The sequence below is a fragment of the Eschscholzia californica genome, unplaced genomic scaffold (genome assembly GCF_041429995.1).
Source record: "Eschscholzia californica isolate CP2 unplaced genomic scaffold, dmEscCali1.0.p SCAF_4, whole genome shotgun sequence".
In the NCBI taxonomy this organism is placed as follows: Eukaryota; Viridiplantae; Streptophyta; class Magnoliopsida; order Ranunculales; family Papaveraceae; genus Eschscholzia; species Eschscholzia californica.
Window position 1 is genome coordinate 46888407 of NW_028238461.1, and position 27451 is coordinate 46915857.

General features: G+C 37.2%; 3 protein-coding genes across 8 annotated transcripts; 1 reads left to right on the forward strand and 2 right to left on the reverse strand.

Moving 5' to 3' along the window:
- Positions 1 to 3928: 3928 nt before the first annotated feature.
- LOC147545330 (protein DETOXIFICATION 42-like) lies at positions 3929 to 8691 on the forward strand. Of its 2 annotated transcripts, none has more exons than XM_086636770.1 (14): positions 3929 to 4253; positions 4357 to 5552; positions 5743 to 5864; positions 6026 to 6235; positions 6353 to 6555; positions 6648 to 6783; positions 6907 to 7003; positions 7124 to 7224; positions 7329 to 7492; positions 7594 to 7665; positions 7752 to 7868; positions 7979 to 8074; positions 8155 to 8276; positions 8393 to 8691. In XM_086636770.1, exons 2-14 carry the CDS (start codon positions 5476 to 5478, stop codon positions 8433 to 8435), a joined length of 1560 nt encoding a protein of 519 aa, XP_086492896.1. In that variant the 5' UTR covers positions 3929 to 4253; positions 4357 to 5475; the 3' UTR covers positions 8436 to 8691. The 2 variants fall into 2 exon arrangements, with proteins under 2 accessions (XP_086492896.1, XP_086492895.1); XM_086636769.1 differs by having other exon boundaries at positions 3964 to 4253; positions 5340 to 5552.
- Positions 8692 to 9543: 852 nt separating this feature from the next.
- On the reverse strand, positions 9544 to 13386 carry LOC147545331 (zinc finger CCCH domain-containing protein 30-like). Of its 2 annotated transcripts, none has more exons than XM_086636767.1 (2): positions 13254 to 13386; positions 9544 to 12455 (listed from the first exon to the last, which is right to left on the reverse strand). In XM_086636767.1, the coding sequence occupies exon 2, from the start codon at positions 12328 to 12330 to the stop codon at positions 10129 to 10131; it is 2202 nt and encodes a 733-aa protein (XP_086492893.1). In that variant the 5' UTR covers positions 12331 to 12455; positions 13254 to 13386; the 3' UTR covers positions 9544 to 10128. The 2 variants fall into 2 exon arrangements, with proteins under 2 accessions (XP_086492893.1, XP_086492894.1); XM_086636768.1 differs by having other exon boundaries at positions 9544 to 12893; positions 12982 to 13386.
- A 9792-nt stretch (positions 13387 to 23178) lies between these two features.
- LOC147545332 (guanylate kinase 2-like) lies at positions 23179 to 26796 on the reverse strand. Of its 4 annotated transcripts, none has more exons than XM_086636771.1 (11): positions 26304 to 26796; positions 25859 to 25901; positions 25586 to 25693; positions 25425 to 25498; positions 25188 to 25317; positions 24723 to 25085; positions 24352 to 24473; positions 24137 to 24272; positions 23999 to 24050; positions 23814 to 23913; positions 23179 to 23738 (listed from the first exon to the last, which is right to left on the reverse strand). In XM_086636771.1, exons 2-11 carry the CDS (start codon positions 25859 to 25861, stop codon positions 23612 to 23614), a joined length of 1215 nt encoding a protein of 404 aa, XP_086492897.1. In that variant the 5' UTR covers positions 25862 to 25901; positions 26304 to 26796; the 3' UTR covers positions 23179 to 23611. The 4 variants fall into 4 exon arrangements, with proteins under 4 accessions (XP_086492897.1, XP_086492899.1, XP_086492898.1 ...); XM_086636773.1 differs by having other exon boundaries at positions 25586 to 25642; positions 26304 to 26622; XM_086636772.1 differs by having other exon boundaries at positions 26125 to 26622.
- Between the last annotated feature and the right edge of the window lie 655 nt (positions 26797 to 27451).

The window sequence follows — 27451 nt, forward strand, 5'->3', positions numbered from 1 at the left end:
CCCATTTTAAGTAGTTCAAGTTTACTGTAATATCATACTTTCCGAGTAAGAATATATGGAATAACATTATTCCTCCGAAGATCTCTTTTGTTCTATGGGCTTTGTATCTCCAAGCTCTTCCTACTCTTGATACTCTTAAGCGAAGAGGTTTCATCTTCCCAAATAGGTGTGGTCTTTGTAATCATGAAGAAGAGACTCTTGATCATTTGTTCTTTTCGTGTTCCTTCTCAAATCAGATTTGGAACTCCCTTACCCCATCTTTTATCAAGCTCTCAAATTCGTCAAATCGTTTCAAGGACTTAGTCGACTCAAATACCCTCCCAAAGTCGCTTGATAGGAAAAAATTCTTGAGATATGGAGTTCCTTATGCTATAATTTGGAGCTTATGGGAAGAGAGAAACACAAGGATCTTCGAAGAAAAATGTAAATCGGTAGAAAATCTTATAATTTCGATCAAAGCTCTCCTTTTTTACTGGTCTACAAACCAAGAATGGAAGTCCTCCACCACCTTCTCAGAATTAGTTTTTAGCTGGGATGCTCTAATTAGCATGTAATCTTTTTCTCTTTTTCTTGTTTTCTCTTTGTAGTTGCAACCTTTGCAATTAATGAAATCTATTTTACCCTCTTCAAAAAAATAATAATAATAATAATAATTTTTCTTTTTTTTTAATCCAAGGGAAACATATCCATTAATAAGTGATAAAATCACAATGATAATAATTGTTATTTCTCTCATCTGAAGATTTCATAAGAGTTACATACCTTTAAATGCAAAGTTCCTCATGAAGGGAAAGAAATTGGACTAGACACAGACACAAATAAAGACCCTAAAAGCCGACTAAAAGATCCTGAAGGCCGACTAATACTAAAGGTACCCCAGCCGATCGAAGTCGTCGCCGCCATAACCAGGAAGACGCCGCTACCACTAAAGACCCACCAATTTTATTGTATTAAGATTGATAAACGAAATAACCTTTCTCATCTACCCTTCTCCGCAGGATCACCACCGCCACTTAACAAAACAGTCCCCACCACAAAAACACCACATAAACCAGCACCACCACCACCACCCTTTACCACAACCCTCGTCTCCACCATCACACCACCACCACCACCCCCACACAACATCCACACCACCACTAATACTATTTAGTATCCACGCCACCACCACACCAACCTCACAAAAACACCACCACCACCACCACCCTCCACAATCAACCACCCTCCACAATCATTAAACATCACCACGGATTCAAGTACATCCTGCAGTGGTTTTTTTTTTTTTTTTGTCTTTTCTTGTAACAGCCAATTCTCTATGCATGCCCATATTTTTTTCCTTTCTTTAATATCTATTATGTTAATTTGTTTTATTTAATTTGATAGCAAATAACTTATTGCAGTGTTTACATAGCTTATACTACATTAACCCTATTGGTATCATGCCTCTTTACTTGCAACAAATTTCATTTTTTTTCCTTTTGTAAGAACCAAATCTCTATGCATGTCATGTTTTCTTTCTTTGTTTCATATCTATCATGTTAATTTGTTTTATTTAATTATAGTTTTGATATCGAATAACTTGGTATAGTGTTTACATAGCGAATAATACATTAAGCCTATTGGTTTCAAACCTCTTTACCCGATACAAATTTTATCTATTTTACGCAAATCTCTATCACTGACTCTTTAAAAATAAATTTCTCTCTCTCTCTCTCTCTCTCTCTCTCTCTCTCTCTCTCTCTCTTCCTCTTTCTCTGTCTCTCTTTGATCTCTCTCTATTGCTGTCCCTGCTAATCTCAATGTCATCTATTTCTTTTTCTATATTAAATCTATCTCTCTAAACTCTGATTTTGAATAAAACTCTACACAAATTAAGGAAGTTTTATTTGAATGTTAAACTCATGATAAGGCAAAACTAGTCATTGAGTTCGGATCTATCAAAGATTTCATATAATTTTATACGGGCAAAATATCACAAATTATTGTTTGTTGTTTCGCATGTAAAAAAACATTTTTTTTTACCTCGCATTTGCTCAAAAGGGCCTCAATTAAATTTTGGCACTGGACTCCTAAATTGTTAACCACGGTCCTGTAGGAACGTTACACATTGAATTTGCATTCATCTACAACTTAATAATATTTTTATTTTAAATTTTTGTTTGATACTTCGTGTGTAAAGTCAGCAACGACTTTGGCTACTGGAGGACAAATATCAGTCGGTCAGAAATTAGAAGCTAAAAGTAAATTAACCCAATGGTTCGGTAGATACTTAAAAGAGATGTTAAACCTTCTCGAAGACCAAATAAGTTAGGTCACTCCTCGAAAATGAACCAATACTAAGAAATTTGGTCACATCTAGACGATTAAATAGAAATTAACACTAAAAAAATTGCACCAATAGTTACATTCATGTGAAGCATGACAAAAATCTTTATGTTTATCTATTCTTTTTAAAATTTGAATTCGATTGGATGCCTTTTAACTATTTTATGGAATTGAGTATAGTAAACAATACTAAGATGTACAAATGAATTGTTTAAGGCACACTCACAACGCGTGCCAGTGCCCTTTTGGAAAGTCTTATGTGTCATAGTGAAAGATAAACCTCTCATTTTCCTTTTATTTTAGAATTGAATATCTATCCTAACATATACAAACCACATCTTGTGATATCATGGGAATCCTACATGTACCATATTTACAATACTTTTTATTTGTTTAGTGTTGTTTCTTCGAAGACAAAAGGATCGTAAAGAAAGAAGAAAGACGCTTCCATTTTGAACACCCACTTCAACCTCGAATGGTCGAGAAAAGTTTCCATCTTACAACATTGTTTATCAGACGCCGTTAACAATTCGTGACCAATTTAGGTGGATTTGATGTACACCCACTTTTAAAATTGGTGAAAAATATTCTTAGTGAGACAAGATCTAACCAACAAAAATAGTAGATAAATGGAAGTTGGGAGTTTCTGTAAAAGTATAGTGGGGTGTCCTAATTCTTAAGAAATTTCTTTTATGAAGAAATGTAATCATAATGACAAGTAAAGGACTAGGGAGAAAAAAGGGTGTAGGGTGGGGGATGATGTGACATTGAGTAATATTTGGAAACGCACTTCTAAACATTATTTTAAATTGATCATTGGGAAATATATATTATAGAGACCGATAGAGTAATGGCGAGGCTAAAAACTTATTTTTGTGGAACACGTCTTAGTAACAATAAATAAACATAACTATATGTCAAAAAAAAATTATTCCAAGACGGGTGGGGTTAAAAGTAAAACGAAAAGTTATGTATGCAAACAAAATCATTCGTTTATAAGGAACCGATAAGAAAAATCATGAAATTTTTATTACACGTGCATTACTTTTACTCAACATAATAAAAATAAAGAATGTCGTCGACAGGTGGTTTCCTCAGCCGCGGCATAGAAGTATAGACACATGAAGAGTGAGAAAGAGAGCTACTCTCGATTTCTTTGTTGCCTGTGGCAAAGGGACTCTATACAAACATGTCTTCTTCGTCTTTCTCTATTTCTCTCTTTCTCTGTCTCTCAGGCCTCCCTCGTTTTTTTCGTAAATCCAGTGATCTTTATCTTGAATCCGACAATTTCTCCCTCCGTCCATCCTTATCGATTTTCCTCTCATTTTATTTCTTTTTATCATTACCTGTATTGCTAATAAAAGATTTCCCCTGCGATTGTTCAGTTTTTATCTACTTTTTGTTGTTGTTGGTCCGAAGAGTTGGACTTTGAACAAGTTCAAGACAAATATTGCTTTGAATTTATAAAATTGGTGGCATGCATGTAACTTCCTGGTGATATAGTCAACAACCTTTGGTTGGAGTGGTTAAAGATTTAGTCTTCCACCTTATAGTTTAAGAGTTCAACATATGCTGACAATTCGAAAAAAAAAAGACTTTGTATTGATATAAGAAGTCGGGTGTAAAAAAGTAATTTTCGTCAGTTGAATAGACATGTGGCCTGGCTTGAATCTTAAGGAGGAACTTTTAAACTATTGGTAAGTGAAGTTTTCTTTTTATTGCAAAATTGGTAAGTGAACTTGGTTGGGTGTAAATCGTGAATGGAGACCTCATTTGGGCGTGTGGGGGCACAGGCCCCCACATGGCACTATGTGGCCTGGCCACTGCAGTGAGAGTGAGGAAGAAATATCTATATATAGTGCAAGAGATATTACTAAGTTGAAAGAATGAGGAAGAGATACTAAACAAAGAAGAGATACAAGTTTAAGGTACCCATTTAAACACATTACATAATATTTGTTTCATTTTGTTGTTTTCTGCAGTTTCAGAATTATATGCCTAGGTTTTTTTTTTTACTTTTTTTTTGCTTAGGTAGAAGAAGAAAGAAAGTTGAATCAGAGATGGGTGGTTTGTTACTAATGTGCTCTTACCCCCCATGCTTAGTTTATAGTACTAAACTTCATTTCAAATTAGGGTTTTCGTTTTTCAAACTGAATTTGAAGTTATCAATGAGCTTGTACCCCCATGCTTAATTCATACTTGTATACATGCATGGAGTAGATTTCCTATGAAGATTCCTTTCCTATAGTATTTTTTTAATCACAAAATTTGGATTATGAAATCAATTAGCTTAACTTCATTTGTAAGTATCAATCAGTGAGGGGAGTAAGTGTTCTTATCTGGTGTAGTAAAACCCTAGGCAGGTCTTATACCTGGTCTGTTGTTTTCCATTTTTCTAATGTTTTTTTGTTGAATCTGAAGAGTCATTTGTTGAACTAGAAGACTAGTTTGGGTAACATTTTATTTAATTTGGTCCTTTGGTGAATTTAATTAATCACATTATTGCCTTGGTTGCTGAAATTTGGTTTGACACCTTCATGTACGGATTCTTTCTTTATTATAAAATTATGTTTATTTTTCCTCTCTATTATATGTGGGTAGGTTTTCAACTCCAACTCCTCATACTTGTAGTAGGTTATCAGATACATGCTGATGGTTGCTTCAAACCACATTCCAAGTTTTTTCTTCTTTCTTATTGTTTTTGTTGCATGGATTTATCGATACGAGGGAAATGCCGATTCCAACACAGTACTTTTGACTCGTAACTTAGAAAAATTAACATATCTTATTGGTTTATTCTTTTAGTCATTTGAACTGAGGAAGGTGTATCTATCTACCTTGTACTTCATTTTGAACATCCTTACTTTACTGACAAGGCATAAATATCAAATGTCTTTACTACTCATTTTCATTAGTAATCGTTGCTCAAAGTTCATTTGTATGCGAGGAACTTCGTTACTGCTTGCTCTTTCGTGATGTATGTTCTTGCTACTAAATAATCTTAATTAGTGCAGGATTTGGAGCTCAATTTGTGATTTTTGCATTTCTTTGGGTTGAGATATACATTGCTACATTGTATCTTTTTCACCCGGAAGACTTTATACTCCGAGGATCGTATATACATAGACGTGATACCTTTCTGTTCCATTTATGGCCGAACAAGCTGACACGAGTCAACCTGAAAAACAACGAAAGATCCCGCTTTCGGTTTTATTCAAAAATGCAAGGTACTCTTTTTTTCTTTTAGTATCTAAAACCTATTCATGGTCAAGAATTAGCTCAACGAGATGCAATAGATTTGTTGGATCAGATAAACAGCATTACCTCGTTTTGTTTGGTCTGAATTCTCTGTTCAGTATGAGTTATTTAATCTTTGATTCCTAAATTCTGAATTTCTTTCTTTTGCATTTACTGCAGTCTTGTTTTCAAGAAGGATGAACTTGGTTTAGAGATTCTAAGGATTGCGCTTCCTGCTGCACTTGCTTTAGCAGCTGATCCTATTGCTTCTCTTATAGACACAGTGTTCATTGGCCGGATAGGTTTGTTTGTAGTTCATATTTCTCTAATCATGCTCTTTGTCTCTAAAACGAGATTCAAGTTCAGACTTGTGGCTTTCATAATTAGAATAAATTAGTTGATCCAATTTCAAGTACGTTTTAGCATGATATGTTTATATAACCTACTACTTCAATTATTACAGGATCAGTGGAGCTTGCCGCCGTAGGAGTTTCCATTGCCGTGTTTAATCAAGTATCAAAGGTTGCGATTTTCCCTATTGTCAGTGTCACAACTTCTTTTGTCGCAGAGGAAGTTACTGCAAGTAGACTAAAAACTGACGAAAAAGAAACCGATAACCTGGAAAAGGTGTCTGCTAAAAACAATGAAATAAAGGAGTTGAAATTGGAAATAGGTAAGCTAATTTCAATGGGTCATGTTAACTGCATAAAAAATTTACGTGCCAAGTTCATTTTTTTCAACAAATTTATTATGCTTTCAGTTAATTAATATTAGATTATTCCTCAATCAGATTCTGATAAGCCTGTCGATAAGCCAGTCGATAAGCTATTTGTTACTAGTAGTATTCAGAGAGAAATTAAACTTAAGCGAGAGAGGAAACATATTCCCTCAGCGACATCAGCCTTGATTATTGGTGGAGTGCTCGGTCTTCTCCAAGCTATACTTCTCATATTTGCAGCAAAACCTATCTTGGGTTTCATGGGTGTAAAATCTGTGAGTCCCTTCATATGGTTTTCTCTAGAAGCTTAAATTTACTAGTTTGTTGTTAGTCTCGGCGATGTAATGAAGTATTTGTGATTGAACAGGATTCCCCTATGCTTACGCCAGCACGACGATACCTTACATTGAGGTCACTTGGGGCACCTGCAATTCTTCTTTCTTTGGCTATGCAAGGAATCTTTCGAGGATTTAAAGATACAAAGACCCCTCTATATGCTACTGGTGAGCACCTTTCACTTTTCGGTTAGGATTTCTGGATGAAAAAAATAAACTTGTGCGTCCTTTATTTAACTTTCTTTTCGAGGTTCTTTCATCGCAACTAATACTATTTCATTCTTCCATCAGTTGCAGGAGATGTAACAAATGTCATCTTGGACCCGATTCTTATGTTCGTTTGCCAGTTGGGAGTTAGTGGTGCAGCTATTGCGCATATTCTGTCTCAGTGAGTTAGACTATATTAATGTCATAGACATTAGCTGTTTAATAGGTTTCTTGTCCAGATAACCAGCATATGAACGTTTTAACTTTATAATATTCCTCACAAAACTCATGATTGTTACAGGTACCTAATTTCTATAATACTATTGTGGAGGTTAACGAAAGAAGTAGATTTATTACCTGAAAGGCTCTCGGATTTACCATTTCGTCCTTTTTTTAAAAGTGGTAAGGGGTCTAATTTTGGATTGACACGTTGCCTTGTTACTTTCAAGTTTAGAGTTGATATAAATGTTTATTAATCCTATCTGCTCTTTTGTTCTTCATATCAGGTTTTCTGCTACTCGGAAGAGTAATAGCTGTAACGTTCTGTGTGACATTGGCAGCATCTCTGGCTGCACGTCATGGACCGATATCAATGGCTGCGTTTCAGATCTGCTTGCAGATTTGGATGGCATCGTCTCTTCTTGCCGATGGGTTGGCTATCGCTGCACAGGTATGTAATCCATATTTCTCACGTCACTGAACGCGATTAGCATGGATTGGATTTGAGTTGCACAGGTAATTTACTTCAGTTGGTGTTTCATTCCCTCACAGGCAATACTTGCTACTGCATTTGCTGAAAATGACCTAGACAAAGCACAAGCTACAACTTCTCGAGTATTGCAGGTGCATATTGCCTTCGATCTCAAAACCAAAATTTCTTCGTCATACCTTAACACTTCATGTAAATGTGACCGACTATAATTATGCAGATGGGTACAGTCCTCGGTTTCGGGCTTTCTATCATTATTGGAATAGGCCTGCAGTTTGGGTCAAGATTGTTTACCAAGGACATAAACGTTGTGTACCTCATAAGCATAGGCGTTCCGGTATACCTTTTCGCTTCCATCGATGATTTCCCTTGTATACTTTTATTTTTGTTAGTCATTTTATTCTATTCGAGAGCTAAAAAGAAATAACCCGTTCTTTCATTTTCCAGTTTGTAGCTGCGACTCAACCAATCAACACATTGGCCTTTGTCTTTGATGGTGTAAACTTTGGAGCATCCGACTTTGCATATTCGGCTTACTCCATGGTAAGTACATCAACCTCCTTGAAAAGAAGATTAAAAATTCCTCTTTAGCACAAATTTAATTGAAATCTTTTGTTGTTCAGATTGCAGTATCGGGAGTCAGCATCCTTTCCTTGTTTCTTCTTTCTCGGAGTAATGGGTATGTCGGAATCTGGATCGCTCTAACCATATACATGGTTTTACGAATGTTTGCTGGAATTTGGAGGTGAGAGATCAAAACTTTAATTATCTAGATATCAAATGATAATAATGTGTGTTCCTTCTACTTCTTATCGTTCTTATTTTTTCGGTTACTTAATGCTTTTCGTAAAAAAATTGCAGGATAGGGACTGGAACCGGACCTTGGCAGTTTTTAAGAAAGTAATAGTTTCCTATTCTACTAGATATGGAATAATATGAATTCGGTTTTTGATCCCCTTCCTAGTGAACTCTTCTTTTGTTCAAGATCTGCACGTTTATGCTTGTTCTTAGTTGTATCTCATAGGAAGTTTAATTTGGTCATGTACTTGTAATTTATTTATTTTTCATTTCGTCGTTGTTATACGGAACTTCTTGTGGGTGTTTCAGCCTCTCAAGATATTGATATTGAATAAAATACATCATATAGATCAGCCTCCAAAGTTATTGATATTGAATCAAATACAGCAAGGATTTTTTTTTTTTTTCTTTTTCTCGAGTATTGACTACAATGGTCAGTACAAAGGCGTTGATACATTGTGATGTCGAATTACTACTGGCTTAAAGTCCAATGAAATTAAATAAGCTTAAAAGCCCACAGAAACTACTTTATTTATTTCCATGATCCATCAGAACAATCATTTACGGCATTTAACAATTCCTAAGAGGGGATTCAACCTTTTGATAACCAAGTTCTATATATCTGGATTTGCAACCATGAATCGAACCCGGGACTCCCGTATTGCAGACTAGATGTACTTACTAAATGGGCTGCCAACAACCCAGTTGTCGTCAACAAAGATTAATTAGAGACGTATAAATACGACATGTTTAGAAAACTTCTTTGAGATAAGATGAATTAGCGAAGTATCATTGCGAACTTTCCATTTGATTAAAATAACAGAGATGCACCATGAACTAGTGGTAAAAATCATAATACTTGAGTTCACTGGGAAAGGGAGTTCACTGGGAAGGGGGCTGTGATGGTGCGGGAATCGATCCGAGACGGGTACCCGCACTCACGGGCACTCTTTCATCAGGCCAGACTGAGGTGGGGCAGCCATTAAAGGTCTTCTGGACAGCTCCAAATATGGAGCTGTCAAGAGGATACTTACTGATCAGTCTTCCTCAGCCAGATTTGGTCAGGCAGAAGAAGGATCCAGGGGACTTCTATCTCTCTCTCCTTCCCTTTAGTCTCTTTTTCTTTTAAGAAGAACTACCCCATCAAGTCTCTCCCATTCTCTATTAGGACACATGAATCAATAATATTGACATAAGCTTGTGGAAGAAAATAATAAGAAAATTGAAATAATAATATCAATGAACTTGAATTTGAATGTAACATATCTGAAACAACATAGTACATAAGCCACCACAAGAAATCCACCGATCGATCTGTTTTTATGAAGAAAAAAAAAACCACCTTCACCCCAATTTATGGTTGTTAAAAAGGATCAAGGACGGCAAAGGACCATCTCCAAATAAAGAACAAAAAAGAAAACAAAGCTCCTGTTTCATTCTAATCAATGAAACAAATATTTAGCTTGTTGTTAGCAGATATAGAAATGATAAACCGAAAAGAAAATTTGAATACTCGAAAATGTTGGTAGAAAATAATACCTAAACCAGAGGAACCATCCCTTTGGGTTTCACCCAGAAGACGCCTTTCTCTTGACTTCCCTTCAGTTGTAAAATGAATAGATAATTTGACAACGAATTCTTGTTGTCTTCCTTCTTCCCTTTATTTTATTTTTTTGGCTACCAATTGTTTCTCCCATGCTTCCATTAGCCACCAAGAAGAAAGCCTCCCAACAAAGAACAAAATAATTTATTAGTCTAATATTATTCTCCACACTAAACACCTTCTCCCATACCATCCCTTAAAAGAATGTTTCTGGTTTTTTCGTCACCAGCTGATCAAGCTGCATTTGCTCAAGCCAGGCTCCCAAGACTGCATGGTCATTCGACTCGCTTTGAGAATTTAGATTCGAACTCTCGCTACCAATGGATGCAGAACGAGCACCAAAAGAACCGAGACCACCACCATTTGGCAACGGCATTGTGTTGTTTACCTTCATTTCTGGCGGTGACTCCTTAACCAGTGATCCAATCCATGATAGATCAGGTTCATTGTCATTAGTTTTTCCCATTTCAGTAGAGGTACCTTTATGGAACCTACCCAACTCATCCCCTTGAACAGCCCAATCTAATTTCCCAGTGGGAGATCCCCATTTCGTCCAGGAATTCACAGGGGACCCCACAACACCGACTGAATTTGGTCCTAGCTCACGAGAATTGAGGCTGCATAGTTGTTGCTGCCGTTGCAGCTCCTGCTGCTGTTGCTGTTGCTGCTGCTGCTGTTTCTCTCGCTGGGCAAATGCTGATAAACGAGAGCTCATTGGGGAAAGAGTTTCCATGCTTCGAGGTGACATCCTTCCTGGAGATGATAGGCCAAAGGAGGTCTGCAAGAAGGTATGATCAACATTTTTCGGGGAAAAGACACGACCTGTGTTGATTGGTGATAGCATGCTCTGCTGCTGCTGTTGGAATTGATTTATGGTTTTAGACCTATGAGATGGGGAGAAAGCTGCAGCCTGGTCAGAATAACGGGGAGATGAAGATACTTCAGCAGTGAAGAGGTCCTCCAGGTTCGATGGGTGAAGGGGTTTTGAACGAATAGGGCGATTTAGAGAGGAAGGAGAACTGAGACAAGGTTGCTGCGAGAAGCGTGCCAAGTCATCTAAACTGAAGTTGTAGTCCTCTGTGGGGATGTCTCTTGCATTTAGAGAAGATCTCAGACGGCTGGACTGAACACTGCTTCCTGGAAGATGCAAGGTCGGGATGTTGGGTTGTGGCCAAGCCATGGGTGACGAGGGAGATGTGACATTGGTTGATGGAGACCTCGGTGCGGCAAATGGTGAAGGTGACATGGCCGAGATTGAAGATGGAGAACCAGGGAAGAGACTCAGAGCTGCAGCCATATCCATAACCATTGCTGCAGCAGAGGCACTTGACATGGGCGAAGGAACAGCGGACCCTGTTGAAACATAGAGGGGTCGAAGCTCCTCTGGTGTATGCGCAAAGAAGCAAACTCGTCTCATGCAACCAGTACCATCCTTGCAAAGACGAGTTCTGTACTGAGCTGGGTGAAGCCAGCATTCAAAAACTCCATGTGCATATTCACACATATCACTCCTCCTGCATGCACCCTTTCGAAAATCTGGACATGGAACGCAACTGTAGTGAAACTTCCTAGGGTCCCTCCTCCGAGCATTTTCACCAGGATGAACAAAGGGGCATTCTGTCCAGTCATGAGAATACGCTCGAGAACAAGGACGGACCTTGAAGGAGAACATTCTAAACTCATCAGTAGCATATATGCTGTTGTTGATGTCAGGGAGAGATGGATCAATCGGATATTCTTTTTTCTCTGGTACCGAAGACACAGGTAAATCACACAACTTATTTTTCATTGGAGAAGATGTTGAATCAGAAGCAGACGATGGAGACCCATTGTCAGGCGAGGATGAGAGGGGTGGAGAACTAGAATTTGAAGTACCAATGGAGATCCTCAGATTGTGCTCACTAGAGAGACCATCAGAATTAACTAAATTGTTGTTTGTAAGGAGTTCCTCAAGAGCTGTTTTTAAGTTGGGGAACCTTGGAGAAGCAGCAACAATATCAGCAGGCTTGTGGCCATCTGCATCCAGGGAATTCACATTTGCACCTGCATCTAGAAGGAGCTTTACAATATCGACAGCATTTCCTGACCCACCAGATGCAGCACAGTGAAGAGCAGTTCTTCTATCTAGGCCACAGGATCTATTCACATCAGCTTGAGACAAAGAAAGTATTAGCTTAAGTACATCGACACTGCCATATGTAGCAGCAACCATCAGAGGAGTTCTATGCTCAAGGACCATCTGCTTAGAACCATTATGACGACCATACCATAGTTCAATCTCATCAATAGCTGAAATTTCACGCTCAATCAGTCTCTTGAATCCAGCAAGGTCATTGTTAGCAGCAAGCTCAAGCAAGCTAGAGAAAGAATCATCAGTGTCAACAGTCATATTATTCATGTCCTTGTAGATAGTTTTGAATGGAGAAGAATGACGTCAAGCTGAAAACGAAGATGGAGCTGAAAGAACAAACGGTCCTAATTGCTCTGGACCACCACACATAATTCAATTAACTAGAAACCCACCTGAAAAAAAAGAACCCAGTAGAATCAAAGTCAATAACTAAAACCCCTCAGAGCGAAAATCAGATTCAAAAATCAGAACATTGTGAAAACACCACAAATAGCATGTACCATTTGAGAACTTCTTTACAATGTTCAGGTTCAATTAAAAACTTATAAACTACCCCACTCTGCTAACACCAGCAAAATAAACTTAGGGTTGAGAAAAAGGAAAACAACCCCACACTAAAACAACAAACAGAAGTGTGGGAAAGACGAAAAGCATCAAGCTTCAGTTTCACATCTGAGTAAACCCTAGTTAAGAAGCAATACAACAACTCATAGAAAAGAAAATAATCCACGATCAGACATCGATGGAATGATTTCATCAAAAACTAGTAAGTTCCAAGAAAATGCAGTCAAATATTGAAGTATATAAACCGGAAAAACAGAAACTTGAGTCTACTATCATCATCGAAGCATCACTATTTACACATAGAAACTTACAGATCGTCATAAAGAATGCAAAATATCTCTATTTACACATAACCATGGAGCGATCTTGATAACAAAGCCGATTTCGGAACAGAAAAACAGAAGACTACTCAAATCAGCTACCTTTTTAGGGTTTTTTATCAGAGAATCATGAAGACAATCTTAATAAATGATACTTAGATCGAAACAAGCTTACAAATTTTCAGTAACTGATCATGAAAAACAAGGTCTAGGCAAGTAATAAAGAACAATAAACGCCATTAAAGTAAACAGATCTAGAAAAAAAAAACTTCAGAGAAACGATTACCGGGAAGAAGAGATAATTACCTTGCCGAACGCCGATAGAATCAATCGGAAGAAAAGAGATGAAGTCAAAGAAAGAGATTTAATCTCCAAATTAAAATGAGATGAAATGAAACGCCCAAATTCAGATAAAAATGAATGAAGTTCACTTTCTCTCACTAGTCAGCGCAGTGAAGAAAGAGGAAATATGAAATGTCATTTGAGATTCAACTTAAATTCATACCAAATGTGTCTTAAATTTGGAGAATTTTCAAAAAAAAAGGAGGGGGGGAAACCGGTTGGACGGGTGAAAAGATGGTGACTTTTACTGGGTTGGTGGACCATTATTTAGTTGTATATTTGTAGGTGTCAGGATTTAATTGGGGGAGGTAGTAGTCACCGGATTAATAGGTAACTACGCTTTCGTGCGTATCCCAGGTTTTGGGTGGAATGGTCGGAACCAAGCCCGAAAATCAAACCTAATATGGAAGTTGAAAATTAGAACCAAGCCCGAACTAAATGGGTCACGACGGGCTGAAATTTAGAGACATACTAAAAATAGAAAGCTATTTACATTATTACTTTTTTGAGTTAATTCCTATATGGCCCCCTACTTTGTGACCGGCTTCCTTTATGACCCCCTTTTTTTTCGTAAATTCAAATATGACCCCTATTTTCAGGTAAATGTCATTACTGCCCTTCTTAATTCTAAATTTAAAACATTAAAAAAAAAATTATTCCACCTCACCTCTCTCTCTCTCCACCTCATCTCTCCCTACACCTCACCCCTCTTTCTCTCTCTCCAATTCACTTCCCTCTCTCTCCAACTCACCTCTCTCTCTCCAACTCACCTCTCTCTCTCCAACTCACCCCTTTCTTCTCCGGCAAGGTGGTCGGCCGGAAAATTTTCCGGCCGAATGAATTAAAAAAAAAAATTTAGAGAGAGAGAGGAGAGAGAATTTATTTTTTTTTAGGTTTGAAGGTGGCCGGCCGAAATTTTTTCCGGCCGACCACTTTGCCGGAGAAGAAAAGGGTGAGTTGGAGAGAGAGAAAGAGGGGTGAGGTGTAGGGAGAGAGAGAGAGGTGAGGTGGAAATAATTTTTTTTAATGTTTTAAATTTAGGATTCAGAAGGGCAGTAATGACATTTACCTGAAAATAGGGGGTCATATTTTAATTTACGAAAAAAAGGGGCCCATAAAGGAAGCTGGTCACAGAGTAGGGGGCCATATAGGAATTAACTCTATTTTTTTTGTGTTGAAACATGTTATATTCATTGTTACACTATAACAAAAATGGTGAGTGGCATAAAATTTCCCCTACTAAAAATTCATCGAGAGGGAGAGAGAGAAAACTAGTTGTAGCATCATGACCATTTTGGTGTCACTACAAAAATGCGCTCTATTGCCGACGGCGGTTGCCGACGGAATACAGAAATGCCGTCGGGGATAAGAGTATCACCCACGGCTTCCCTATTTAGTCGTCGCCAGTAGTGCACTCCACCGACGGTTTTTATAGAGAAACCGTCGGCAATTAACAGCTCGGTACCAACTTTCACCGACAACTTGGCCGACGCCATGGAAAATCGTCGTTAGAAGTACTTTGGCTGAAATAAAGAAATGGCGCGAATTTTCCCGGTTGTGAAAACCTTCTACAAATTCATTTCAGGAGGGAAAAAATTCTGGAAACTATTTTCCCGACGGAAAATAGTTTACTCACCGTCGGCGGTGGAAATGAATTGGCGGAAATATTTTCCGCAAAACCATTGGGCCGACGGATTTCTCGAAGCCCGTCGGCTCTGACCCTGACCCTCTTACGCCCTAGCTCGACAGATTACTCATCTCTCTTTTCCTCTCTTATAGGTTACATGTTTTGGCTGAGGTAAACTTGCTATGCAAGTTAGGACTACTACAGATAGAGTTTAGGTTGTTTAGGTTTCCTGAGCACAGTTGCTGAAGTTAATCCCATTAGTGCTAATTTTATTCATGTTATTCATGCCTTCTAGTTGTTAACCTAGCTATAGTTCTAGTATAATATTAGTCTTCATGCTGCTCATTAAGTCTTTAGCTGGAATCGTGGAATGCTGAACCATGAGAGAATTGAGAAGTTTTGAGACTCATTTTTGTCCTGATTGTGGAGAGAATATAGGAAGAAAATATATCTTAAGTGGACCGAATTGATAGGTGGTCCTGAATGTGGAAGTAAGTTCTAAACTTAACTATTGTGACTATTTTATACTGCATTTGGAGATAATGGTTTTGTCCAAGCCATACCACAATGTCTTGCTTATTAGTTAATCTATATCCATTTCGGCTACGGAACCGTTATAATCTTACTGTTCCTCCAGAAAGATTGATTCAAATTCATGATTACGCCTGAGAGTACTAATTGCTATAGTTGTTTTTTTATTTTGATATAATTGATATAGTTGTTGTTTGGTGAACTTTGAATCAAACTCAATGTTAAGCCATTCGATACTAAGATATGTGTTGTTTCTTTTTCATTGTAGGGATTGAAATCGATGACGAAAAGTATGAATTTTGAAGAAAGGAATTTTGCTATATATATGAATCCTTTGTGAATGATTTTGATGTTGGACGGTTGAAGAAAGGATTTTTGTTATATATATGAATGCTTTGTGAATGATTTTGATGTTGGACGGTTGAAGAAAGGAGTTTTGTTATATATATGAATGCTTTAGGTTATTTTGTTATGAATTTTTTTCGAATTTATGTTTATCAGGTAATTGTTCATTATGTTGCTGCAGTTTATGGATCACATACTGCTAGGGGTGTCAACGGGTCGGTTCCGGTTCGGGTATTTAACTATCCAGAACCGGAACCTATAAATCGTAACGGTCTCGGTTCTTGACGGTTCCGGTACCGGTACCTCAATCAAAGGATCCAGAACCGGAACCTTTAAAACTCTCGGGTACCCATCGGGTATCGGGTACCCATTGGGTATTCACAAAAGTATATCAAATATTTCTTAAAGTGGAAGAATTTGCATGAATCTAGTGAAAAGAAATATCATAAACGACATAGATCCTTAAATAAGCAAATATCTCGGGTACAATAGTTGATGAGTATAAGAGATTAGAGATTAGGGGAATCAAGAAAGAAGAAATGAACCTTTATGTTATATTAACTCGCTCACTTTTGTGTTTTATAAATTAGTTTTCAACCAAGGAAAAGAGGATTTGAGAAATTTCATAACTTGGTGAGTTGGTAACTTGGTGAGAAAAACCCTGACGTACAAGAATACTATATAATCTAGCGTATTTTTTCGTATTATCTCGGGTACCCATTACCCGTCGGGTACCCGGCGGATATACCCGATAAGGACCCGCCTCCTAGTCGGGTCCTTTCGGGTATACCCATTTAAGACCCGATTTCCTTAATGGATCTAAAACCTATACCCAGTACCTACCCATTAAGACTCGGGGTCGGTTCGGTTCTCGGATAAACGGGTACCCATTGCCACCCCTACATACTGCAGCAACGGGTGACAAAAATTGTTGCTGCAGTTTATGGATCACATACTGCAGCAACGGGTGACAAAAATCGATTTTTAAAAACAGTTAAGAAAATTATTGCCGACGGTATAAATTCCGTCGACAAAATTGGTGGCGACGGCTAACAGGCGTCGGCAGAATAAGGGCAGCTATAAAGGGCGCGAAAAAAATTTGGCGCAAAAATCTATTGCCGACAATGATTTTAAAAGGAAACACCGTCGGCAATAAAAATTAGTTACGAATCCCTACGAATGCTGCCGACGGCAGGGAGAAGTTATGATCCCTTCGGTAATATAAGGACCGACAACCTCTGTACCGTCGGCAGTGTCGTCGGCAGTATTATTGCCTACCTCTTTAAAGCCGACACTCTTTTGCCGTCGGCAAAGTATACTGCCGACGGTATTTCTAATGTTACCGACAGTTTTTAGCCGTCGACAATATCCTTCATTTTTGTAGTGTGTGGACTTAGACTTTCAGCTTCCTCAACATTTTGGTGTGGACAGTCATGACTGTGTGTGAGCCGTTAATGCCCATAGGCCCATATGTTATGAAGGAACATGATAAATCAGTAAAAAAAGTTTAATTTTAGTAATCTTCAAAATTAAATTTATCATATCGATTGTATTTTTCTTTATAGTCATTACAATGACATTGATACATCAAAGATGTGATACGCACATTAACCATCAAATTTAAACTCTCACAAGATAGGACTTAAAGCATAACTAAACTATGGTCTAAAGTCCAACCACATTATTTATATCTTAATAACCCAAGTTCAATAAACTAAATAAACCATAATCCACCTTTTATGGGAAGGAAACCTGAGATCTCCAGGATTTTGGAGTTTATGTCGACGTTATCGACCACTTGGGCAAAATGTTGATCTCATTGATTCTGTAGTGTCGGAGAGTTGATTGCAGTTGATTTATAGAGGACAACCGAATTCAAGGTCCAAAATTCATTATTCTTTTACCTCTAATTTTCGTCTTCCCCGCCACCTTCTGCCACAATCACCTTCTACCACCACCCGATTTTTTGTTTGTGTCAACTCAAACTCTCTTTATCTGCTCGGGCAAAGAAAACCCGTCCTCTCACCGGAACAAAAAAATTTGCGGAGAAAGGGGACGAAAAGAGAAATGGGTGGTGGTGGTGAACTGGTGATCAGAGGTGGTAGTGGTTGGTGGTGGTAGTAGTAACGGGAGTTCGTGGTGTGGCTGAGGTGTTGTGAAGAGGGAGAGTAGGGGAAAAGCAAACATTTTGGATTTGGAGATCAAAATTAGGTTGCCTCGAATCAACTCTGGTTGACCAAGGTCTTTATGCCCCAAAGTAACTCCAACATTCTTACGAGGGTCAAATTTAGTCACCAATTTGTGACCACTTAAAAAATTTGGGGCCCACATTTGTGCAGCGTTCCAAAATGAACCCAACGACCCATTTCTCATCAATTCACTTTAGGGTCTGTTTGATAGGCAATTTTTTCGAGGAAAAGAGAAACTGTTACCCAAAGAATGATATTTTCAGGTGTTTGGTTGGCAGTTTAGAGAAAGAGTAAGATGCCCTCACGTGACCCTCTTTTTCTCATATTTCCCTAAAAAACAGGGAATCTCTTGACCCATCTTTTATTGGAGAAAGATTTTCTCCTAACAAGTCTCTTTGCCCAACAACCTACCTTTAAACCCTTCCGCCATTTTCAAGTTCAACAAAAGAAATTAAAGAGAACAGAAGACAAATGATCTCTTCATGTTAGCAGTCTCTATTGATTAATTTTGTTGGTGATATGAAATCAATCTTCATTGATTAATCTCCATGAATGAATCAATTGCCATGAATGAATTATGTATATATATATATATACTAGGGTATGCCCGTGCCCATAGGGCACGGATTTTCTATAATTATGTTATGAGAAAGTAATAGATATACAGTAAAAATGATATAGAATTTTAAAATAGAAAAATGATATAGAATTTTAAAATGGAAAGATGAAATATGACTGAGTATAAAAGAAAGAAATATGCGTGAGAAATATAGTTTAGGGAGAGAGAGTCGTGTGAAGTGGAGAGAATAAAGGAGATAAATATGGTTATGGTGGGTTTGGTCGTGTCTTTTTTTTTTTGGAAGTCGACTACGATCTACGTATGTCGTTACATTTCGCACTTGATACATCATAGATGTGATAAGCTCGATAACCGCCCACTCAAACACTAACAGAACCGGGCCTATAGCCCAACAAGACATGGCCTAAAGCCCAACAATATTATTTACACCCTAATAACCCCAATTCAAATAACCAAAGATTCCACCTTCTCTGGGATTCGAACCTGGGACCTCCAGGGATTTCTGGAGTTTATGTCAACACCTTGGAACCACTTGGGCTACCAACTGTTGACGGTTTGGTCGTGTCTAAGTAAAGATAATTACGTGGATGTGGGTAGTTTTGGGTGAAGTAGTTTCAACCGTATTTGATCCAGAGAGATTTTAGGAAGAAAGTTAGGAGATTGTTGATTGTGGGTAGTTATCAATTAGTTTTTAAATGTTTTAGAATCGTTGGATTAAGAATTTAGTGGGTGGTTTGTAACTAATTTTCTGAACATGGAGAGATTATAGGATGTTAAGGGAGAGTTCTGGAAAAAAAAGTGGAAGGGAAAGAATAGTGGGTGAGTGGTTATTTTTTAGCAGTGAAAAAACGTGGGATATAGTGATTTTTTGTGGTTGGTTATCAAAAAAGTGGGAGAGAATTAAGGAGCCTCTGATTTAGTGGGTTTGAAATTCAATTTTAGTCGTTAGATTAGATAATTTTTGATGAATATCGGATGGACGTGAATATCCATGACATAAATCTACGGCTCACCTCAAAAAACACCATTGTGTTATATATAATAGATAATATATATATATATATATATATATATATATATATATATATATATATATATATATATAGAGAGAGAGAGAGAGAGAGAGAGAGAGAGTAAGAGCTTATGTAGAAAGTTGTCTGATGAAGTTGGTGATGTGAGTTCATATTTGTTTCACCAAAATAAGCTGAATGGGGCATTCTCTCTCTCTCTCTATAAGTATTTATTTTGAGTTGAATTCATTGAATTCTCGATATTAGAGAGGTCATTACTATTCAACCCATGAAGAAAAACAGAAGAGGACCAGGTCAAGAAGTTCTCAATATTAGAGAGGTCTTACATTTTATGAAGAACAAGTTGTTAAGAGTCCGACACTCTATCTTTGGATAGATCGGAAAACCCTTCCCATACTTTTGCATCACTTACATAAATCTTACAAGCAAAATGGGAATATTACAATTTATTTTTCTTTTTTGAACAAAACCGTAGAAACTGAAAAAATTAGGAAGTTAGAATATTTTTTTTTTACCTTAGCAAACCAAACAATAGAAAATTTGAAAATATTTATGAAGAAAATGATTCTCGAAGAAAATATTTCTTGGAGTAAATATTTCTCTATTTGTTTTCTTTTCCTCCCATTGCTATCAAACACAACCTTATATTATGTTTCCTTCTTTACCTTCATCTTTCCTTCTCGTTTTTCTGTCTTCAAGCGATCACCGATAGCGAGTTTGGTGTCTGCCAACTGAACACCATCGACGATCTTGATCAAGTTTTTTTAATCTCTTCTTTTTTTCCTCCTCTTCCACCACCACCTTCACCCCAACCCATCTCATTCATCTCTCTCTCTTTATCACTTTCTCACTCTCACTCTCTCTTGTCAAAGGGGTTTTGTTCTGAAATTCCAATGGGATGAAAAAAAGATCGATATATATAGAGAGAGAGAGAGAGAGAGAGAGAGATAAAGGGTTTACTTTGGGATGGTGGTGGTGGATAGAAAAAGAGCATTGAGTAAATAGATGAAAATATAAAGGTAAAATAGGAAAGAGAAGTCGAAGAGTTAAAGTTAACTGATGGAAAATAGGTCTCGAGGACCTTTTTGAAACAGTTTACAAACATGAGGGCCAAATTTGGTCACAATTGGGGAACTAATTGGAATTAACCATTCTATAGAGAAATAGTGAGCAGCACTGGTGGAAGTATGGGAACAATGAAGCAAGGCAACTTGAAGAGGCCAACAACAATCTAGATTGGTAAAAATATTTTGATATACTATTCAATAGGAGATGATCCCTCTGCGATACACTTTTAAATTTCGAAATAGTGATTTGTTTTTATTTATTTGTTTTATCACAAAATATTGTGTCAACCTTGTATTAATGGACGTAATTATTGTCTGTGGTTTACTCGTCTTTTCATATTTTTAAGATAAAAAATATCAATATCATTTCGGTTCCGTTTAGTCATATATTCTTATATTTTTTGTTGCAAGTCTCTGTTCATATAGAATAGTGAATCTAAATAATGACAATGCAACTTTAGGAGAAGAATGGCATGACAACTAAAACTTGAACTGGTACAGAAAACGAATCTCAAATGCCACGAATTCTTAAAAGATTGAGAATAGAAGGACGATAAGATAAAAAGGAATACTTTTTTTTTTTTTTTTTTGATGAGATCAAAAGGAATACTCAACCTTAGTGGGCTTGCCTCCATAGCCAAGCCAACCCCCTTTAGTTGCTCTCCATCTCTTTCTCTTATTGCTATGGTGTCCTAGCAGCTACCAATTTTTGTTTACCTGTCTCCATTTTCGTTTTCCTGTGATTGGAAAGGATGGGTCTATCTCTATGGTTGCTCTACCAAATTGTTCTTGGCATGTTAGCTCTTCGCACCCCCACAGACTGGGCAGTCTGAGGGTACTCAGATTGTGGCAACTTTTTTTGGGCTTGAACAAGATGGACTTTGGTCAGTCTGAGACTCACGAAAAGTGTCAAGAGAAGGGCACACCAAGAACAAAAAGATGCGGCAATTATAGAGGCACCCGATTGGAAACCGTTTTTCCATTATGAGATTAATAAAGGTTTCAGGATAGGATTCATAGCCTATGCGAATCACTATAGTCTAATGTTTGAGAACTCTAGTACATGTAAAAAATGCTAATGTGATTGATTATCCCTATATGCATTTGATTCCTCTACTTTAAGTTAGCATAAAATGATTATGCTCATAAATGAAGTGTCACCGTGAGAATATGATTGGTCTCTTGGATCAATATTTCTGAATAGCTTAAATATTACAAGCATATTATTGACCCAGGATTAAGAATGGATATCTCGTGTAAAGTAACTTGCTACATGCGTTCGTGACTGTTTAGGTATTGTTCATCATAAAAACCTCTCCAGTACACAAGATGTGATCCACAACTGTAAACTCTACTGATTAAGATTTTGACTATTCACGCGGTTAAAAATTATTGGAACCCATGGAGTTCTCATAAATTACTAAGGATTTCGACTTTTGTAGGATTTCAATGAAAACAACTAAAAGATTAGTGCCGATGAGCATTTTCGGTAATAGAGATGGGTTATACAAAATTTTGTAAAAGTTGTTTTGTTGTTTTAATTAGGAATACCTACTTTCAGAGTGAAAATTGATAAACTCCCCTATGCTTTGTTTGTTCTTCTTTTATGAACTATTTAAGTGTAGCTCGTCTTTTTACTGTTTGATTAATTGATATAAAAGAATTTTCTACATTTGTAAACTTTAGCCAACTAAATTAGGGAATGATTATTTAGTGATACTAAAAAAATGTTTTTCTTTAATTGGGGGTAGACCAAATTCACATTCTTAAAATGAGTACGTGGTTTTACTTTTTGTTTCTTATCGTGGGGATGGCTAAGTGTAGAAATAAGTTTTGGAGACGTCACGAGAGGAAATCTAAGACGGACATATATGTATATATCATATAATAATGGAGAAAGAAAGATATCTTGGAGTACATAAGATATGGTTTCTTTGACGTCAAAGATGAAGTGAATGGGTTAAATTCTTCTCCCTCGTCAAATTTAAAAACTTAGGATTGGAAGATGACCATTTGGGGAGACTTGTACTTTTTGGAGTTTTAGTTGGGAAATGACCTAACAAAAAGAAGCTTATTTTGACCAGATCTTAGGGTTTGTCGGCGTTCATGAATGAGGATGAGGAAGGTTGGCTCCAGTCTGGCTGCCCTAGTGGGGTTGGGAGGATGGGTACTGGAAAGTCACTCTCACTTATAAGTTAGTTAGCTAATGACTTCTTCTACTAGTATTCAACTAGTTAGTTGGGCACCAATCCTCAATACCCTCTTCTTCCACACACTTTCCTCCCTCTTCATATCATTCATACTTAAAAACAAACTCCAAATCAACCCAAATAAGTTAGAACGGCTAGTCAACACATGAATCCGATGAAACAAACAAACATTTTGAAATCTGATACAAGATTATTCATACTCCGAGTCAGATTTCAAAACTGAACCTTGTCACCTAAAAGACTTCGAGAGATATACATGATTAGTAAACATAACACTCCAAAATTATCCAACAATGAACATTAAGTCCGTGACGAAAATTTCATTTTCTTTACTCAAGGTTCAAACAAATTTGTAGCATAATTGAACACATTAATTCAACCTCAGACATGTCAGCTAATTATATCCCCCCTACCAAACCAAACCCATATCTCTCTCAACCTCTAAAGAGGAAGAAAACACTTGAAAACCCTTAAATTATCTCCTCTTCCATGACCCAGAAAGAAACAGTACCAAGTTAACTCTCACTATTTCAGCCAAATTTTCTAAAAACCAAACCTAAAATGAAAAAATTGGAAACCATTTGTTAACCATTACAGGGAAATCAATACGAAAGAGAGCTGAGTTCAATATGGGATTGGTTTATTGTAACTCTCACTCAACCTATATAAATTTGCCTCCAAGAAAGTTGAAAATCCAAAACTGAGGCTCCAGAATTAGTAGTATTAGTAGTAATTGCTTTAGTCAAGATGATGGATTATGTATTCCGCCGTTCAGACCGCCATCCACAAACGGGTCGATGGCATACATGTTCAGCCCTCTTGTCCGGCCTGGAGCTCCTCCTTTGAGTGAGGATATATCCAGCACAAACCTGCCCAATCCAAATATTATATAAGCATCTCGATTCTTTGTGCTTTCGGCTGATAATTTATGTATATAGACTTACATCTCGTTTGCTTTTCCTAGTCCGGCAGCACAGTGTATGAGGACCTTCTGATTCATTTCAGATATAGTATGACCTTTAGGGAGATCGACATTCTTCATAGCTGTATTTTATTTTTGGTGTCATAATAATCTTGAATCGGAATATGTAGCACAGAAATGTCATGGGAAACTTAAAGGAAAACTTACATGATTCATCAACGCCATCGGAAATCGGATTTTCATCTAGGCCCAGGAGTTTCTATATTGGAAAATGTAATTACATTAAAAATGCATTCTGACGTGTAAGAAGGTAGACGCAGAGGCTAGTGAAAATGCAAGAAGTACCTTAAGATTCTCATAGCATTTATCAAGGTCATCGTTAACCAAGATGTGATCAAATAGACCTGACGATTTGCCTTCCTCTAGCTCTGCTTTAGCATTTCGGAGTCGTTTTTGGACTTGCTCTTCCGTTTCAGTTCCCCTATTCACAGGCAAAGATTAATGGGGGTTCTCGTTGCCAGAAAAAAAAAAAATCTCATTTGTTAACAGTATCTACTCACCTTGTTCGGAGGCGCTTTTCGAGCTCGTCAAACGAGGGTGGGCAAATAAAGATAAACATCGCTTCAATAGAGCTAGCTCTCACAGACCTGGCTCCTTGAACATCAATGTCAAGAATGCATCTCTACAATAAACCACATCAAATTGAAGGAATAGAACCAATTCAGGTCATAATTCACATACAATAGAGTGAAAGCAGAAAAGTTCTACTCATATAGCTGCAGTTCACATACAAAAGGGGGAAGGATCAGTCTAGTTAAAATTCTTCACGATGCTTTAGTTTTTCCCAATGGTGATTGGGTAGGCTTCCTTTTTGTCTAGTAAATGGTTTTCAATCATAAATCGAAGTTAGGGTAATCAAGAAGTGTTTTACCTTTCCTGCATCTGTTACCACCTCAACAGCTTCAATACTTGTTCCATAAAGATTCCCATGAACGGCTGCAGACTCAAGGAATTTCCCATCCTTTATCTCCTTCTCCATTACACTTCGTTCAGTAAAGTGGTAATGAACTCCATTAGTTTCCTTTTCCCTTGGTGCTCGGGTGGTATGGCTCACGGAGAATCCAAAAGTGGATGGAAATTCTTTCATGAGTTTCGAAATGAGTGTGCCTTTGCCGACTCCTGACGGACCACTAATAACTATTGGCTTTGGAGCATGGGCTTTTACCCCCTTACTCCAAGCAACTACCTCAGTTCCTAGTATCTTCTTCTGTTCTCGAACAAATGGTGTGTCCACCTACAAGATATCAAAATCAAGGAATTTGAATTTTAGCCCTTCGTAAATTACATCATAGACGATAAATCTTGAACGAACATTTGACAGTCTTTGAGCACAAACCTCAAGAAACCAGGTGCAATCATCAGGGGTAGAGTCCCTTTTAAGAACCAATATTCGATCGTTATTCAGAAACACGGCCGAATGACCCTTGCATTTGGCGGGTTTAGTACCTAGTACAGTAGGAACCCTCCTGCCAATTCTGACATACATCAACCATCTAATCTAGAGAACTTTTTTCCAACAAGAAAACAATAACCAAGAGAGTTAAATGAAAGAACCCCACAAACCCAAACTCACCATGTTCTTGTAGACTTGTCAAAAATCCGTATCTCAATCGAAAATGTTTTCTCATCAGATCCTCCAATAACATACTGAAAAAATAAATAGTTTCACCCATTTAAAAGATGATTGAGGAGGAGGCTTTGTTAAGAGATGGTCCGAAAGGCATTCTCACTTACGATTTTATCACCGACGATGGTGACTGTTTGGTGGTTTTCGGATTCGTCATTCAGCCCCTGTGGGACAATTTCGTGAAGGTCATCAAAGAAATCAGCTTGAATTTCACCCTGGTTATAAGAAACTCAAACAAATTAACACCTAAACTTGATCATAATTGCACCTCCAAATTGAGAATATTTAAGGAAGAGGATCATCAATCAAGGGTTTATGATCACTCTTTCATCAAGTTCAATAAATCCATAACAGATAAATAATACTAATAAACATCTCACCATGGAGAAATCACCTTCAGATTTCAAGCTTCACTCTGAAAAACTAGATACATTAACAATAAAAGATCAGAAACATGAACATTCAACAACAACAAAAGCAGATCCCTTCGAAAATAATCTTCTCAAGAAATTAAACAAAACCCATATCTGAAACTGATATAAAATTGATAAAACAGAGAAACCCATTATTTAAAATCAACTAAAAAGGATACCCAAAGATGAAAAAGCCATTAAAAACAAAAAAAAATTGAAACCCAAAACCAAACCTGGTTAAGATCGTAACCGGATCTGATTCTTTAAAAACAAAAAATCTGGTTCTTGAGTTTGTGGGTTTTAGTTAGGAGCTAGTAAGTAACAATGGAGGGGGTGTTTTATGAAAATGAGAAAGGTCAATTAATGATGATAATAATTGAATGAATCATGAATGAGAGACAACAGCAATTACCTGGTTGTCTGAAACTTCTCTATAAATAGTAATTTTTTCTCGTGATGAGTTGAATCGGTTATGACTCAGAAAACAACTTCGAACGAATTGAAGTTAAAGAAGAATGGGGAGGATGGGTTGTTGTTCAATACTTTGAATGCGTATAAATATGGAATTAGATTGAGAGAGAAGGAAGAGTTAGTAAGTTATATTGAGGGGAGGGTCTTATTCATTGAGTGGAAGAGAAGGACGAGAAAGAAGAAAAACGTCTCAACCAAGCAGAGTTTTCAATCAGACCTTTTCTCTGAATCTCTTTATTAACACCTCCTACTAGCGTTCCTTTGAAACAAACTTTTTTAGGTCTTTATTGACAAGTTGGCCACCGCTTTATGTCAAAAGACCATACTGACCCCCATCATATATTTTTTTTCTTTTCTTTTTAATCTAGCCGGCGGATGGCGTGAGCGCGGGGGACGCCCTTGACTCTTGAATGAATCTCTCCCAATTCAGCCCTACTCCCATTTTTTTTTTTTTTTTCAAAAAGTATACTCAGCCTACATCTAGGGACTCTGACTTGAACCGCATGTGAGAGAAACTTTTGTTTCTCTCTCCACGTGACTAAACATGTGAGATGAGAGAAAAACTCTTGTTTCTGTCACATGCGGTTCAAGTCGGAGTCCCTAGAGGCGGATTGTCTAGCTTGTTTTTTTTTTCCAAATCAAAATTAATTCTGTTTTGACTCCTTAAATATGATTAGTTTCTACATTTACTACTTTTTTCTATTTTTATCAGGAGTAATGGTAGAGAACAAGAAAGACCAGATAGATCTTGGGTAGAATTCATATGTAGATTTTCGTGATTATTTTTTTCAATAATTTTGATCTACTAAATTGTTAATCACAACAAGTCACGTAAGATTTATGTTATAGTCTGGTTAGAATTTTTCGTTCTCTAACATTTTCTTGTATTAGTTTAGTTTAATAGTAACAATGGAATGAAATAGTTGAACATCATCGACTTATTACTAGTTGAATTATATGGGCGAACTAAATCAATTTATTATCAGACTAAACCAAACCTGTTGAGCCACATTAGATTAAACTAAGTCAATTTAATTTGGTTTTGAATGTAAATTTTTGAGACCAACAGAACTGACGAATCCTATGTTA

What these genes read in the sequence shown, in the direction of transcription:
- LOC147545331 (XM_086636767.1), bottom strand. Translation starts at nt 12,330, where the DNA reads ATGAATAATATGACTGTTGACACTGATGATTCTTTCTCTAGCTTGCTT.
- LOC147545332 (XM_086636771.1), bottom strand. An exon ending in CCATCGTCGGTGATAAAATC is followed by an intron (nt 25,499 to 25,585) that starts GTAAGTGAGAAT and finishes TTATTTTTTCAG; the next exon opens with TATGTTATTGGAGGATCTGA. An exon ending in GAAAAGCGCCTCCGAACAAG is followed by an intron (nt 24,273 to 24,351) that starts GTGAGTAGATAC and finishes GCCTGTGAATAG; the next exon opens with GGGAACTGAAACGGAAGAGC.
- LOC147545330 (XM_086636770.1), top strand. Translation starts at nt 5,476, where the DNA reads ATGGCCGAACAAGCTGACACGAGTCAACCTGAAAAACAACGAAAGATC. An exon ending in ATTGCGCATATTCTGTCTCA is followed by an intron (nt 7,004 to 7,123) that starts GTGAGTTAGACT and finishes TGATTGTTACAG; the next exon opens with GTACCTAATTTCTATAATAC. An exon ending in CATATTCGGCTTACTCCATG is followed by an intron (nt 8,075 to 8,154) that starts GTAAGTACATCA and finishes TTTGTTGTTCAG; the next exon opens with ATTGCAGTATCGGGAGTCAG.